At 44.0% G+C, this 16,784-nt stretch overlaps 1 protein-coding gene across 1 annotated transcript in view; it reads left to right on the top strand.

The window, feature by feature from the left end:
• The first annotated feature begins 9,809 nt into the window (after window positions 1-9,809).
• Window positions 9,810-16,784, top strand: part of LOC126213571 (translation initiation factor IF-2-like) — a 156,370-nt gene continuing 149,395 nt past the window's right edge. The window contains exon 1 of the mRNA XM_049941417.1: window positions 9,810-9,965. Within this exon, the coding sequence (XP_049797374.1) occupies window positions 9,946-9,965 (20 nt within the window). The 5' untranslated portion in view covers window positions 9,810-9,945. The remainder of the gene's footprint in view (window positions 9,966-16,784) is intronic.

Here is a 16,784-nt window from a genome sequence, read left to right as displayed (position 1 = left end):
GCCATTTCGACGCTCGTAAGACGATCGAAAGGAGGGACAGTGTTACGATCTTCGGCGGTGAAACAACTTCGGAAGAGCGAATTCGGTATTTCGGCCTCCTCCCTGTGAAAATTACCGAACTATCAGTTTAATAAGTCACAGCTGCAAAATACTAACGCGAATTTTTTACAGACGAATGGAAAGACTGGTAGAAGCGGACCTCGGGGAAGATCAGTTTGGATTCCGTAGAAATGTTGGAACACGTGAGACAATACTAACCTTACGACTTATCTTAGAAGAAAGATTAAGAAAAGGCAAACCTACGTTTCTAGCATTTGTAGACTTAGAGAAAGCTTTTGACAACGTTAACTGGAATACTCTCTTTCAAATTCTGAAGGTGGCAGGGGTAAAATACAGGCAGCGAAAGGCTATTTACAATTTGTACAGAAACCAGATGGCAGTTATAAGAGTCGAGGGGCATGAAAGGGAAGCAGTGGTTGGGAAAGGAGTGAGACAGGGTTGTAGCCTCTCCCCGATGTTATTCAATCTGTATATTGAGCAAGCAGTAAAGGAAACAAAAGAAAAATTCGGAGTAGGTATTAAAATTCATGGAGAAGAAGTAACAACTTTGAGGTTCGCCGATGACATTGTAATTCTGTCAGAGACAGCAAAGGACTTGGAAGAGCGGTTGAACGGAATGGACAATGTCTTGAAAGGAGGATGTAAGATGAACATCAACAAAAGCAAAACGAGGATAATGGAATGTAGTCAAATTAATTCGGGTGATGCTGAGGGGATTAGATTAGGAAATGAGACACTTAAAGTAGTAAAGGAGTTTTGCTATTTAGGGAGTAAAATAACTGATGATGGTCGAAGTAGAGAGGATATAAAATGTAGACTGGCAATGGCAAGGAAATCGTTTCTGAAGAAGAGAAATTTGTTAACATCGAGTATAGATTTAAGTGTCAGGAAGTCGTTTCTGAAAGTATTTGTATGGAGTGTAGCCATGTATGGAAGTGAAACATGGACGATAACCAGTTTGGACAAGAAGAGAATAGAAGCTTTCGAAATGTGGTGCTACAGAAGAATGCTGAAGATAAGATGGGTAGATCACGTAACTAATGAGGAGGTATTGAATAGGATTGGGGAGAAGTTTGTGGCACAACTTGACTAGAAGAAGGGATCGGTTGGTAGGACATGTTTTCAGGCATCAAGGGATCACAAATTTAGCATTGGAGGGCAGCGTGGAGGGTAAAAATCGTAGAGGGAGACCAAGAGATGAATACACTAAGCAGATTCAGAAGGATGTAGGTTGCAGTAGGTACTGGGAGATGAAGAAGCTTGCACAGGATAGAGTAGCATGGAGAGCTGCATCAAACCAGTCTCAGGACTGAAGACCACAACAACAACAACCTGTTATCTTCCGTTTCGGTGCTGGTGTGGTCGCTGAGAGAATGAACAGATGATTTTGACCCACTTGCTGATTTTACATACGACCAAAATCTCTTATGGTTTTTACTCAGGTCGGTTGACAACTTCTTACTTTCGAAATCATGTTCGTGTAACAACTCCATCTGATTTTGAATCTGCAGTGGCTGGAAAACATGTTGACGGTCCAATAAATCGTATCAGAAGAATGACTGATTGTATATTTATTTTGAATCACCAGTTTAAATCACAGTTGCAGTTTATTATCCATAATGCATATTCTGAAGACAAAATTGGATACTGGGACCAGTGCATATACTTGTTGGCTGCAGTAGCCATTCGGAAATGAAGATAGAGTAGTATGGAGAACTGCATCAGACCAGTCTCTGGACTGAAGTCTTGTTATCATCTGCATCTACATCTACATCTGAAGACAACAACAACAACAAAAGTTTCCCGGAGATAATGTACAGCTTTCACAACCACGTATTCTAATCGACATGCTTAGCTGTGTGCTACCTCTAGCGGCGCTTTTAAATGAAAAGCAATAAAGTTCCCGTTGTCTGTCTGAGTCTGAATGTTTATGTGTTGATCTCCCCATCTGATAACATCACAGCATTTGTTATTCCCTCGTCCGGGCGTACTGCCTACTAACGGCCGAGATATTAAAGTTGTATTAGGATCACGTCAAGGTGCATCTACCGCACAGTCTTCCAACGCGTTCGCCTACGTGATTGCCGTAGCTACGAAATGGGAAGTGGGGACTGTAAACCTCCCACATCCTCCGATACACGCTGTAATCGACCGCGGTCGTGTACCTGAGTTATCGGAAAGGAAGAAAATAAACCGAAATCATGTAGAAAATTGGGACAGCTGTCCGTTAATGTGACGGGTGGGGACACTCACCTTATTAACGAATGAGTGCAGGCGTAAGTACTTAGAAAAAGATTAGCCTTCAGTGGATTAGAAATAAAGCCAGTTGCAAAATACAGGTTTGTTAAACCTCAACCATGATTTCGACGGTTTCAAAACCGTCTTCTTCACGCACAGGTGTTTCTCTTGCAGTTTGCACAATTTTGTAAGGAGCCTGTGCTCTGTTTAGCTGATCTAGCGGTCTCTTGTAAGCCACACGACTTTATACACTGAATAGCCAAAGAAACTGGTACACCTGCCTAATTATCGTGTAGGGTCCTTGAGCAGGCACAAGTGCCGCAACACTACGTGGCATGGACTCGACTAATGTCTGGAGCAGTGCTGGAGGGAACAGACACCGCGAATCCTCCAGGGCTGTCCATAAATCCCTGAGAATACGAGGGGGTGGAGATCTCTTCTGAACAGCAAGTTGCAAGCCTTCCCAGGCATGCTCAACAATGTTCATGTCTGGGGAGTTTGGTCGCCAGCGGAAGTGTTTAAACTCGGAAGAGTGTCCCTGGAGCCACTCTGTAGCAATTCTGGACGTGTGCCGTGTCGCGTTGTCCTAATGGAATTGCCAAAGTCCATCGGAATGCAGAATGGACATGAATGGATGCAGGTGATCAGCAGGATGCTTACGTACGTGTCACCTGTCAGAGTCGTATCTAGACGTATCAGGGATCCCATATCACTCCAACTGCACACCACCCACACCATTACAGAGCCTCCACCAACTTGAACAGTCCCCTGCCTGACATGCAGGGTGGATGGATTCGTTGTCTCCATACCTGTACAGTCCATCCGCTCGATGCAATTTGAAACGAGACTCTTCCGACCAGGCAACACGTTTCCAGTCATCAACACTCTAAAGTCGGTGTTAGCGGGCCCTGGCGAGGCGTAAAGCTTTGTGTCGTGCAGTCATCAAGGGTACACGAGTGGGCCTTCGGATCCGAAAGCCCATATCCATGACGTTTCGTTGAATGGTTTGCACGCTGACGCTTGTTGATGGCCCGCATTGAAATCTGCTGCAATTTGTGGCAGGGTTGCACTTCTGTCACGTTGAACGATTCTCTACAGTCGTCGTTGGTCCAGTTCTTGCAGGATCATTTTCCGGCTGCATTGATGTCGGAGATTTGATGTTTCACCGGATTTCTGATGTTTACAATTCACTCGTGAAACGCTCGTACGGGAACATCGCCACTTCATCGCTACCTCGGAGATGCTGTGTCCCATCGCTCGTCCGCCCACTGTAACACCACGTTCAGACTCACTTAAATCTTGATAACCTGCCATTGTAGCAGCAGTAACTGGTCTAACAACTGTTGTCTTATATAGCCCTTGCCTACCGCAGCGCCGTATTCTGCCTGTTTACATATCTCGGTATTTGAATACGCACGCTATTTCTTTGGCTCTTCGGTTTAGTAAAGCGTCACAGATTGATAGAGATTTTGAGAAATATTGGAATTGGAATTTTTCCTCCTATCTATGTAATTATGTAGTTATGTAGTTCTCAATTCGTTCGAGCAATCAATCATTCATGTTAGGAAACACAGTCATAGCTCAGTCACTCAAAATGATTCAGAAATTTTACTTGTTAGAATGAAATCAGGCGATCATTCTTCCTCTGTGCAGGCTCGTGCTTTGCCGCAGTCTGCTAATCTGTACAAATAAAGTGCCTCGTAATTTTTTGGGAGCGTTGTATAATCAGTCGGGAAACCTCGGATCAAGCGGATATTTGGCTTTGATGAAGTTTAACCTTCCGAAGAAGTAATGGAGCTCTTGGATTGTTAAATGCAGGTTCGTATCCAGCCTTTCGGAAGTTCCATTCTCATTAACAACTACGCAATATATCGATGAATATCATTAATTCTCAAATGTTAAATAATGTAAATTGTTACACACCTTTCGTATGAAGGAGCAGCATATACACTCCTGGAAATTGAAATAAGAACACCGTGAATTCATTGTCCCAGGAAGGGGAAACTTTATTGACACATTCCTGGGGTCAGATACATCACATGATCACACTGACAGAACCACAGGCACATAGACACAGGCAACAGAGCATGCACAATGTCGGCACTAGTACAGTGTATATCCACCTTTCGCAGCAATGCAGGCTGCTATTCTCCCATGGAGACGATCGTAGAGATGCTGGATGTAGTCCTGTGGAACGGCTTGCCATGCCATTTCCACCTGGCGCCTCAGTTGGACCAGCGTTCGTGCTGGACGTGCAGACCGCGTGAGACGACGCTTCATCCAGTCCCAAACATGCTCAATGGGGGACAGATCCGGAGACCTTGCTGGCCAGGGTAGTTGACTTACACCTTCTAGAGCACGTTGGGTGGCACGGGACACATGCGGACGTGCATTGTCCTGTTGGAACAGCAAGTTCCCTTGCCGGTCTAGGAATGGTAGAACGATGGGTTCGATGACGGTTTGGATGTACCGTGCACTATTCAGTGTCCCCTCGACGATCACCAGTGGTGTACGGCCAGTGTAGGAGATCGCTCCCCACACCATGATGCCGGGTGTTGGCCCTGTGTGCCTCGGTCGTATGCAGTCCTGATTGTGGCGCTCACCTGCACGGCGCCAAACACGCATACGACCATCATTGGCACCGAGGCAGAAGCGACTCTCATCGCTGAAGACGACACGTCTCCATTCGTCCCTCCATTCACGCCTGTCGCGACACCACTGGAGGCGGGCTGCACGATGTTGGGGCGTGAGCGGAAGACGGCCTAACGGTGTGCGGGACCGTAGCCCAGCTTCATGGAGACGGTTGCGAATGGTCCTCGCCGATACCCCAGGAGCAACAGTGTCCCTAATTTGCTGGGAAGTGGCGGTGCGGTCCCCTACGGCACTGCGTAGGATCCTACGGTCTTGGCGTGCATCCGTGCGTCGCTGCGGTCCGGTCCCAGGTCGACGGGCACGTGCACCTTCCGCCGACCACTGGCGACAACATCGATGTACTGTGGAGACCTCACGCCCCACGTGTTGAGCAATTCGGCGGTACGTCCACCCGGCCTCCCGCATGCCCACTATACGCCCTCGCTCAAAGTCCGTCAACTGCACATACGGTTCACGTCCACGCTGTCGCGGCATGCTACCAGTGTTAAAGACTGCGATGGAGCTCCGTATGCCACGGCAAACTGGCTGACACTGACGGCGGCGGTGCACAAATGCTGCGCAGCTAGCGCCATTCGACGGCCAACACCGCGGTTCCTGGTGTGTCGCTGTGCCGTGCGTGTGATCATTGCTTGTACATCCCTCTCGCAGTGTCCGGAGCAAGTATGGTGGGTCTGACACACCGGTGTCAATGTGTTCTTTTTTCCATTTCCAGGAGTGTATGTATTTCCCTTTTAATCGTACAACTTCGTATCAGTTATTTTTTCTCATAAATCTCAATATTCATATTACAATTCTTCAAACAATCCTCAGGCTAATCGGCACGAAGACAATCTCGGAAGCTTTTTTCTAACAACCACCAGAGAGTACTACAAATATGCGCTCATGGCATAGCTATTGTATGAAACTACTTTGCGCATGGATTCTGCGAGTATGAAGACAGAAAATACGAAACGTCTTTCAAGGGTGGAATTGTATCAGAATAATTCATCGAATATAAAGAGAGATTACAGAATGAAGGATAGAGATCTGCAAATGACCAAGAACCTTTGCTGGCATCAAGCAGCTGTGTTGCGTATTAATGGAGGACGGTCATAATTCTCAGAGGAGTAAGACAGGGACGTATCTTGTCACCCACACTATTTAACATATACTCAGAATTCACACTCACAGAAACCTGAAATAAGTAGAAGAAGGAATTTTGATAAACGGAATAAGATTAAACAATATTCTATATGGTATTTGCTGACACTGTTCAAGCGTTACAATTATTAATGGACAGAATTGTAAGAGTGAGCAGTCAGTATGGGCTTGAAATAAACTCCACAAAGACATACGTATGGCCCTGAGTAAGGAAAATATTACACGAGTAAACTTAATCATAAACCGAACATGTATACAGAATGAGATTTTCACTCTGCAGCGTAGTGTGCGCTGATATGAAACTTCCTGGATAATTAAAACTATGTGCCGGGCCGAGACTCGAACTCGGGACCTTTGCCTTTCGCGGGCAAGTGCTCTACCAAAGTCCCGAGTTCGAGTCTCGGACCGGAACATAGTTTTAATTATCCAGGTAGTTTCAAAGATGTATAGCAGGGGTAAAACAATATACATATTTTGGAATCATAATAAATGAAAATTGCGATAAATCGCCAAGAAATCAAGATTCGCATCGGGAAAGCAAGGAGTGTTCTTCAGAAAATGAGTGCTGTCTTCAAAAGCCATAACTTAATTATAAGGAGAAAAATCAGACAGCCGGCCGCAGTGGCCGAGCGGTTCTAGGCGCTTCGGTCCGGAACCGCGCTGCTGCTGCGGTCGTAGGTTCGAATCCTGGCACGGGCATGGATGTGTGTGATGTCCTTAGGTTAGTTAGGTTTAGGTAGTTCTATGTCTAGGGGACTGATGACCTCAGATGTTAAGTCCCATAGTGCTCAGAGCCATTTGAACCATTTGAAAAATCAGACTTTTGCTCTGATGTATGGTGTAGAGACACGGACCTCAAAATAAAACGATGGAGAAGAAGCTGGAGGCTTTTGTATTGTGGCTTTCTAGGCGGAACCTGAGAATACGTTGGACCGAGAGACTGGCAAAAAAATTAATCAAGATAGTGAAATGCTGAAAGTTGCAATAGCTAGGACATATCAGGCGGAATACGAATACACATGACTTGCTACAAAAAGTACTTCAAGGGAAAATCAGCAGCAGACGAGGTCCTGGAAGAAGACGAATATCTCGGTTTGACAATCTTAAGATGCCGGTTCAGTATTTCTTCATGAGAACTATTCCGTGTTGGGTGTAGAAAAATATCCCCTACCAGTCACAATAAAAGGTTATTTATTTGTCACACGACCGGTTTCGGGCTTGCGCCCATCCTTAGGTGTTTATACATTCACTTACATGTTTATACTGTTGGGGAGAAGAGAACCACTTGGATGAATATCAAGAGCTCAGATAGCAACCCAGTTCTAAGCAAAGAAGGGAAGGCAGAAAGGTGGAAGGAGTATATAGAGGGTATATACAAGGGCGATGTACTTGAGGACAGTATTATGGAAATGGAAGAGGATGTAGATGAAGACGAAATGGGAGATAACATACTGCGTGAAGAGTTTGACAGAGCACTGAAAGACCTGAGTCGAAACAAGGCCCCGGGAGTAGACAACATTCCATTAGAACTACTGATGGCCTTGGGAGAGCCAGTCATGACAAAACTCTACCATCTGGTGAGCAAGATGTATGAGACAGGCGAAATACCCTCAGACTTCAAGAAGAATATAATAATTCCAATACCAAAGAAAGCAGGTGTTGTCAGATGTGAAAATTACCGAACTATCAGTTTAATAAGTCACAGCTGCAAAATACTAACGCGAATTCTTTACAGACGAATGGAAAAACTGGTAGAAGCGGACCTCGGGGAAGATCAGTTTGGATTCCGTAGAAATGTTGGAACACGTGAGGCAATACTAACCTTACGACTTATCTTAGAAGAAAGATTAAGAAAAGGCAAACCTACGTTTCTAGCATTTGTAGACTTAGAGAAAGCTTTTGACAACGTTAACTGGAATACTCTCTTTCAAATTCTGAAGGTGGCAGGGGTAAAATACAGGGAGCGAAAGGCTATTTACAATTTGTACAGAAACCAGATGGCAATTATAAGAGTCGAGGGGCATGAAAGGGAAGCAGTGGTTGGGAAAGGAGTGAGACAGGGTTGTAGCCTCTCCCCGATGTTATTCAATCTGTATATTGAGCAAGCAGTAAAGGAAACAAAAGAAAAATTCGGAGTAGGTATTAAAATTCATGGAGAAGAAGTAAAAACTTTGAGGTTCGCCGATGACATTGTAATTCTGTCAGAGACAGCAAAGGACTTGGAAGAGCAGTTGAACAGAATGGACAGTGTCTTGAAAGGAGGATATAAGATGAACATCAACAAAAGCAAAACGAGGATAATGGAATGTAGTCAAATTAAATCGGGTGATGCTGAGGGGATTAGATTAGGAAATGAGACACTTAAAGTAGTAAAGGAGTTTTGCTATTTAGGGAGTAAAATAACTGATGATGGTCGAAGTAGAGAGGATATTAAATCTAAAGTGGCAATGGCAAGGAAATCGTTTCTGAAGAAGAGAAATTTGTTAACATCGAGTATAGATTTAAGTGTCAGGAAGTTGTTTCTGAAAGTATTTGTATGGAGTGTAGCCATGTATGGAAGTGAAACATGGACGATAAATAGTTTGGACAAGAAGAGAATAGAAGCTTTCGAAATGTGGTGCTACAGAAGAATGCTGAAGATAAGGTGGGTAGATCACGTAACTAAGGAGGTATTGAATAGGATTGGGGAGAAGAGAAGTTTGTGGCACAACTTGACCAGAAGAAGGGATCGGTTGGTAGGACATGTTCTGAGGCATCAAGGGATCACCAATTTAGTATTGGAGGGCATCGTGGAGGGTAAAAATCGTAGAGGGAGACCAAGAGATGAATACACTAAGCAGATTCAGGAGGATGTAGGTTGCAGTAGGTACTGGGAGATGAAGAAGCTTGCACAGGATAGAGTAGCATGGAGAGCTACATCAAACCAGTCTCAGGACTGAAGACCACAACAACAACTGTTGGGGATCAATAAAGATGAAGCACCATTATTACATTTATGCTTCATCTTTATTGATCTCCAACAGTATAAACATGTAAGTGAATGTATAAACACCTGAGGATGGGCGCAAGCCCGAAACCGGTCGTGTGACAAATAAATAACGTTTTATTGTGACTGGTAGCGGATATTTTCCTACACCCGATAAAGGAACAGTCACGGACTTCGACAGCATCCACTATAGATAAAATTCATTATTCCGTGTTGCTGCGAATAAGTGAAGATCCTGATCGGCAACATCCGAACCGGGTAGCCACCGAAAGAAGAAGGAGCTGATAGTGGCGAAGTTACTTCCGTCGTTCAGTTTTGCTCTGGGCAGTTTAGACTCCTTTCATGAGTTGTTTACTTCTAAACAACTCGTTCCCGTTCTCGCCGATGTCCATGCTTTGGAATGGAGCACAGAGGGGGGGGGGGGAGTTTTTTCAGTGCCGAATTCGTGGCGAGACGGTAGCGCCAGGGCAAAGTGTTTGACACATCGGGTTCTCCCGTGGAGACACCGCAGCACATCCGTGGGGACAGAGAGAGAGAGAGAGAGAGATTGGAACGCGCCCGAAGGCGCTACGGAGAAACAGATTAGTGGGGAGTTTTGAGGGAGGTTGGAGAGAGGAGGGGAGAGGAGGGAGACACACACAGTGGTGCCAGAGAAGGCTCTCGTGGAAGGGGGGGAGAGGGAGAGAGAGAGACAGAGACAGCCAGAGAGAAATACCCCGCGCCCGCCGTCCGACCACCGCACAGCTAGAGAGAAAGGCCGAGCCGTGAGTTTGGCCCGCGCCTGGTGGGGGAGGTTATAAGAGCGGCTGCAACCCGGCGCCCACTTTCAGTCTTTCGTCGATCGCCACCGTAAGAGGACGCCGCGAGAAATGAACAAGGCCGTGTTGGCGTGAGTACCCACCAGCGCTGCCTTCCTGCTCTCTACCTCTGGCTCTGCAGCTATCCCTGTCTCTGTTTCTAAGTACTTGTTTACTTGCTTGTTTTTTTGGCATTCGCTCGTCTTGTCTGTCCAGCCGCATGACAAGATTACTCCAGATCTTGCTTATTTTGCACACGAGATCTCGCGAACAATAGCAACAGGTAGTTAACGTCTTCCTATATTTCGCTAAGGTGTTCCACACTGCAGCAATGCGTCGACCGCTGACCACAACACATCACCTAGCTTTCCAGTTACCTGATTTATTTCTTTAATTTTGATTTTTTTTTGCTTTTTTTTTAAGTGTTCAACAATTTTTACGTTTCGCTCGCCTTGACCATGCGGCTATCTACGTATTACAAGATTTCTCACGCTTCGAAACGCACTTTGTTTTCATTCGTGCACAAAATGTTGCAAAGATTCAGTCGTCCTAGACTGCCCCGTTAGGTGTTGGACACTATACTACATCGCTGACAAGCCACTCAGACAACGGAGTGTACTATCTTCGTAAATATGAGATTCACTTGTTATTGGTACAACAGAAACCAGTACGTATTACTGGAAGCGACGAATGTTCCACAGATGTGAAAGTTACACACCGTATGTGCTCCTAGAAAGCGAAATATGATCTCTAAAGTTATAAATGTGCATAATCGAGCTATCTTTTTTTTCGTATTGAGAATGCGGCTGATTACGTATTACAAGATTCCTCAAGCTTAGAAACTCATTTTGTTTTCATTCGTGCACAAAATGTTGCAAAGATTCAGTCGTCCTAGACTGCCCCGTTAGGTGTTGGACACTATACTACATCGCTGACAAGCCACTCAGACAACGGAGTGTACTATCTTCGTAAATATGAGATTCACTTGTTATTAGTACAACAGAAACCAGTACGTATTACTGGAGGCGACGAATGTTCCACAGATGTGAAATTTACACACTGTATGTGCTCCTAGAAAGCGTAATATGATCTCTATAAAGTTATAAATGTGCATAATCGAGCTATCTTTTTTTTTCGTACTGTCCATGCGGGTGCCTACGTATTACAAGATTTCTCAAGCTTCGAAACTCACTTAGCTTTCATTCGTACACAAGATGTCGCACAGATCCAGTCTTCCTAGATTTCCGTTAGAACACTGTACCACATCGTTGACAAGTAACCGAGATACAGAACATACGGAGTATCTTCGTAAATATGAGATTTATTTTTTATTTGTATAGTAGAAACCAGTAGGTGCTACTGGACGGTGAATGCTTCAGAGATGCGAAAATAACCCACCGTGTGTGGCCCTACGAAGCGTAATATGATCTCTAATGTTGTAAATGTAGAGTTATCTTTTTTTTTCGTATTGGCCATGCAACTGTCCACGTGTTACAAGATTTCTCAAGAAGTGAACACACATCTTACACCTTGCTTGGTTCGATTCCACCTCGCTAGATTTCCGAAATGCAACCGACAGCGTACCACAGCGTCCATCATTGACCACGATGGAACCCTATGGAGGGCATCTGTAATATAGGAGATCAACTGGATGTATATTTTTAATGTGCACGGCGAAAGTTCTACAGTATCAAAAGTAACGTCCTAACACGAACTCTAATGCTGTTAATATGCATAAACGAGCTATCTTTTATGGAGAACTTTTACACTTTTTTTGGTCTTTGCTGGTTCTGACTGTGAACCGCTGTACGTATTACAAAACTTCTCAACCTTTCTTCATTCATATCCCGTATCTCGCAAAGAATAATTGCAGTGAACAAGTACCATTTGTCACTATACCGCACCGTCGACTATGAAGATATCACTATATGAAGTATCTAATGTTGTCAATGTACATAATCAGATAGGACACCGTTAGAAATGAACAAGTCTGTTTTGGCGAGAGTAGGCCAGAATCGAGTGATACCTCTCCATTGATAGGTAGCTTTGCAAAAGTTTTCCTTTTTTTTTAAGTATAAGAGGCGATTAAAAACGTTTTGGGGAGCTGCTGCAGTGTATATGCAACATACCTCGACTCCGATGCCGGTATATAAGCACCGACGTGTTAGCAAGGAATGAGTGTGGGATTCGTGTGCGGTAAATAGGGAAACATGAACTGTGGCGACGTTATTACGAAATGCATCAAAACAGAACCAACGTGATTTTTTTTAATTTTTTTATTTTTTTTTCTGCCGACACCCATCGGGGAATGAAGAATGTGTATGGGATAGCATGTCTGTCGGAAAGAACGTCCCCTCGACCTAAGAAGTTCGAGAACCAGCCATCTGCTGGAGAGGAAATACCCACCCTGTTCCTTGACTATCGGGACCCACTGGTTATTGATTTCGAGGGATCTCGTGTGTCCGCCACTGGGGAACGGTAGTGCGCAGTGCTGGAGAAATTACGGCGTGCAATTGAGGTGAAACGTCTGGGAAATGCTCACAGCGATTTTGCCTGATTGGCACACCCAGTGTGGAATGTACGGCCTCCGAAAGGAAACTTTTTCGTGACAAAGAAATAAAAACACCTGCAGCCGTCTTTATGATTTTATTTTGTCGCTACCAGTTTCAACGCTTCAGCGCGTCGTCTTCAGGCGTGTGAGCACCCCAACCACCAACTTTATGGTGGCCCCTTTATATTTATTCACTTATTTTTCGCATTTGGTCGTAATGGTTCGACGCCACATAGCATTAGCCATATACGGGCCATTTCACTGCCTTTTAACTCCGTCTACATGTTAGTGTGAAGACTTTTTCGCTTAACCCAGCTCCAATGGGAACATTTTTTTTTTTTCAGTGGGTTTCATTTGGCTGGCCGGAGTGGCCGTGCGGTTCTAGGCGCTACAGTCTCGAACCGAGCGACCGCTACAGTCGCAGCTTCGAATCCTGCCTCGGGCATGGATGTGTGTGGTGTCCTTAGGTTAGTTAGGTTTAAGTAGTTCTAAGTTCTAGGAGACTGATGACCACAGAAGTTAAGTCGCATAGTGCTCAGAGCCATTTGAACCATTTTGAACCCAACACCCCCAATTGCTTAAGAATTCTAATCATGAATGAAACAGCTTCAGATTGATTACTTTACAAATAAGTTAATGTGTTAAAAATTTGGCATCAAGTGCGTAAACTATTAAAATTTTAGAAACGACTTGACAGTATTTTTCAAAGTTTGTTGGAAGACGGGAAGTGCTGTCATTACCCAACACTGCATGAGTGTAGTCTGGATTCAAAATGGTTCAAATGGCTCCGAGCACTATGGGACTTAACATCTGTGGTCATCAGTCCCCTAGAACTTACAACTACTTAAACCTAACTAACCTAAGGACATGACACACATCCATGCCCGAGGCAGGATTCGAACCTGCGACCGTAGCGGTCACGCGGGTCCAGACTGAAGCGCCTAGAACCGCACGGCCACACGGGCCGGCGTAGTCTTGGTATTTGCGCTCATCACGTGATCGGTATTAAGTATAGTTGTTGTAGCTGGGACTGTGAAGTCATACAAAACTTTTTGAAGGCCATCATCTTTACGCCAGGTACTGCTATAGGTTTTTACTACACTATTGCAGTTTCGGCCTTACGCCATTATCAAGTGATATTATGGCTTTAAGCTTACAATGCGTTGACATGGTTTAAAGCCATAATACCATTTGATAATGGCGTAAGGCCGCAATTCCAGTAGTGTAATAAGAATATGGCGTAAAGATGGTGTCCTTCAAAAAAGGTATTAAGTAATTGAGATATCATTCCATCGGTAATTGATCTCCAACATAAGCATGAGATGCGACTCCCATGGTTTCGAATACATCGTCGAATTAGTTCTGGCACGTGAGCACACAGCCTCCGAACGTCACCTTGAGGAAGTTTTTGCCATGCCTGAGGGACGTGCTGCGTGATTTGGTGAAGACTGTCGACTCGAGATTCGTATGGTAGTGTACGCTCTCCCATCGCATTCCAGACGTGGTCTGTGGGCGACAGATTACGTGACTACACGGGCCCACTTCAGGTCCCAAACAGTCCTCGAGGCATCTATGGTGTGGAGTGCGATGTGGAGTCTTGCGTTATCCTGCTGGAGTATGCCGTTTGGTAGCCCGCTTATGAAGAGACATTCAACCTCCCTTCAATGACTATCAAATCAGTCCTGTTGTCATATACAATAGTATTGTGTGTGTGTGTGTGTGTGTGTGTGTGTGTGTGTGTGTGTGTGTGTCTGTCGTGCACAGTAACGCCCGTATAACGCTCCTGTGCAGTACTACCGAAGTTAGTTTTGCACTTCACGATTTCCTCCCATCAACAACATGTGTTCAGTCGTGTTCGTAAGGAGTTGCAGAACACAAGCCCCTGAGTCGGTTTGTCAGTATGTAGGATCGTACTTAGCGCAATGTGCGCCAGTGCTGAATTGTACCATTCGCCTCCCATTAGTAGCAAACTGAGCACAGTTTGGTTATGACTTCTCTCTCGTGCTCTGCCTAAAATAGTTTACTGACACTCATGGAAGGACATTTGCTACCACTGGGATCGATTCTCACACGTGACGTAACAGAGTTCAAAAAAATCCCGTATACGTAAGCATGGTGCTGGACAACTAGCTCTCCACGCTACATTGCGAAATTTTTTCTTTCGGTCATCATCAGTCATACCTCTAAATGCATCATTTGCACCCAGAATATGTACAAAGTGATCCAGAACTCCACTGACAAAGTTTCGGAGGTGGTGGTATGGAGCGAAACAAGAAAAAATGTCTGACAAACATGGGCTCTAAAACCCACATCTTAAGAGCTATACATCCGTGTTTATCTCTGCTACAGTCAGACATGTGTCTTCTACGGCAAGCTCTTTGCTTTCCATGTTTTGAGGGGCGGTAGTATGGAGCAAAACGAGAAAACACGGGGCTTTAAAGTGCATACCTTAAGAGATACGAGCACTTCTTTAGCAGATGTGTTCTGCAGGGTGCAGATGAACAAATGCTCGTGACTCTTAGGGTATGCACTTTAGAGCCCATGTTTTCTTGTCTTGGTCCATACTACCGCCCCTCATACTACGGAAAGCAACGAGTTTTCACTGGGAGAGATGTGTGTGATGGTAGCGAAGGTAAACAAGTGCTTGTATCTCTGAAGGCATGCATTTTCGTGACAGTGTGTTGAGATTTCTTTCTGGTTTTAGTCCATACCACCACGTATAAAAGAGTGTAGGTGGAGTTCTGAGTCGCCTATATATATATATATATATATATATATATATATATATATATATATATATATATATATATAGTTTATCACTAACCTAATGTCTGCTATTAATTATAGTATTCTATTGCTTGTCCTCATTACACTGTTCATTATACTAAACAGATTCTGCATTTTTTCTTGACTTTCACTGAGGATAACAATGTCATCTGTGAATCTTTTTACTGATATCCTTCCACCCTGAACGTTAACCCCACTGTGGAACCTTTCTTTTACTTCTATCACTGCTTCTCCTGTATTCAGATTGATTAGTAGTGGCGAAAGACAGCATCACTGTCTCACTTCCTTTTTAATCTGAAGACTTCGTTCTTGGTCTTTCCTCGTGGTTCTTGCACATGTATTACATTATCCGTCTTTTCTTATAATATGCTGCTATTTTTGTGGAAATTTCTAACATCTTGCACAATTTAACCTTGTCAAACGCCTTTTCTAGATAGACAAATCCTATGAAAGTGTCTTGATTTTTCTGCAGTTTTACTTCCATTATCAAGCCAACGTCATAACTTGCTCTCTGGTACCTTCACCATTCTTAGCGGCAAACGTTTCGTCATCTAGTAAATGATCAATTTCCCTTCATGTTTCTCTGTGTATCATTCTTCGATTCTTTGTGTACCATTCTTCTTAGCAACTTGTATGCATGGCCCATTAATCTGATGGTGCTATAGTTTTTGCACTTATCTGCCTTTGTTATCCTCGGGATTGTGTTGGTGAAATATTCTTCCGAAAGTAATCTCATAGTAACTGCATAATCTTGACTCCCCTTTCTCATTTATATTAGCATCTCCAGCACCGTTCTGCCTCGCCCACAATACGCATACACTTTCTGATCTTCTAAACCTGGCGAGGTATGTTGCCAACACAAGTTGAAGGCAAAGACCGATCAAAATGTCAAAAGTTTCGCCTTTTTTTCCCCTAAACATTTAGCTCGGCCCCACTACACGGTTAACGAGCCATTCAATGCAGATTGCAGTTGCCTTATTATGTACGACACCTGCTGGATACTCGGCTTGTGGCGAATGACGTGCACACCTGTTGCGTCGAACTCCAGACTGCCGCAGAAGAAGAAATCGACCTTTTCAAACTGACAGACGGAACCTTACAGAATTTCAGGGTCAATGCACGGACATCAATTTGCGAAAGCAGTTCTCAAATCAACTAGAAAAATGGACACTGAAGATTAGAATATTTTCGAGCATGGTTAACTACAAGGCATTTGTAAATTGTTAATGTGGTCGCTGGTAGTTAACTGTGTAGTGTAATACAAGAGTCATAAACGGGAAGTCCGCAGTTCAGCTCTCAACAGCGTCAACTTCTTTTAACTATCGCTTAAATTCCAAATACAGTAACAAACAGAGGTGTTAACTAAAAAATACTGAATCACAACTTTTTAAAAAATAACGGCTTCTTATTTTCAATTACTAACCATCTGAAGATAAATTTAAATATCATAGAGACATGCACAGTAATTTATTGTTAAAAGAAAAACGCTTGTACACATCAATAATACTGTTTAATCACTAGAAGGAAAAGTGGTATTTTATTTTGTATTAGACATTGCGTATTTTACTCGGTA

The sequence above is a fragment of the Schistocerca nitens genome, chromosome 11 (genome assembly GCF_023898315.1).
Source record: "Schistocerca nitens isolate TAMUIC-IGC-003100 chromosome 11, iqSchNite1.1, whole genome shotgun sequence".
Lineage (NCBI taxonomy): Eukaryota > Metazoa > Arthropoda > Insecta > Orthoptera > Acrididae > Schistocerca > Schistocerca nitens.
This window is presented reverse-complemented; position numbering and strand designations above follow the sequence as displayed.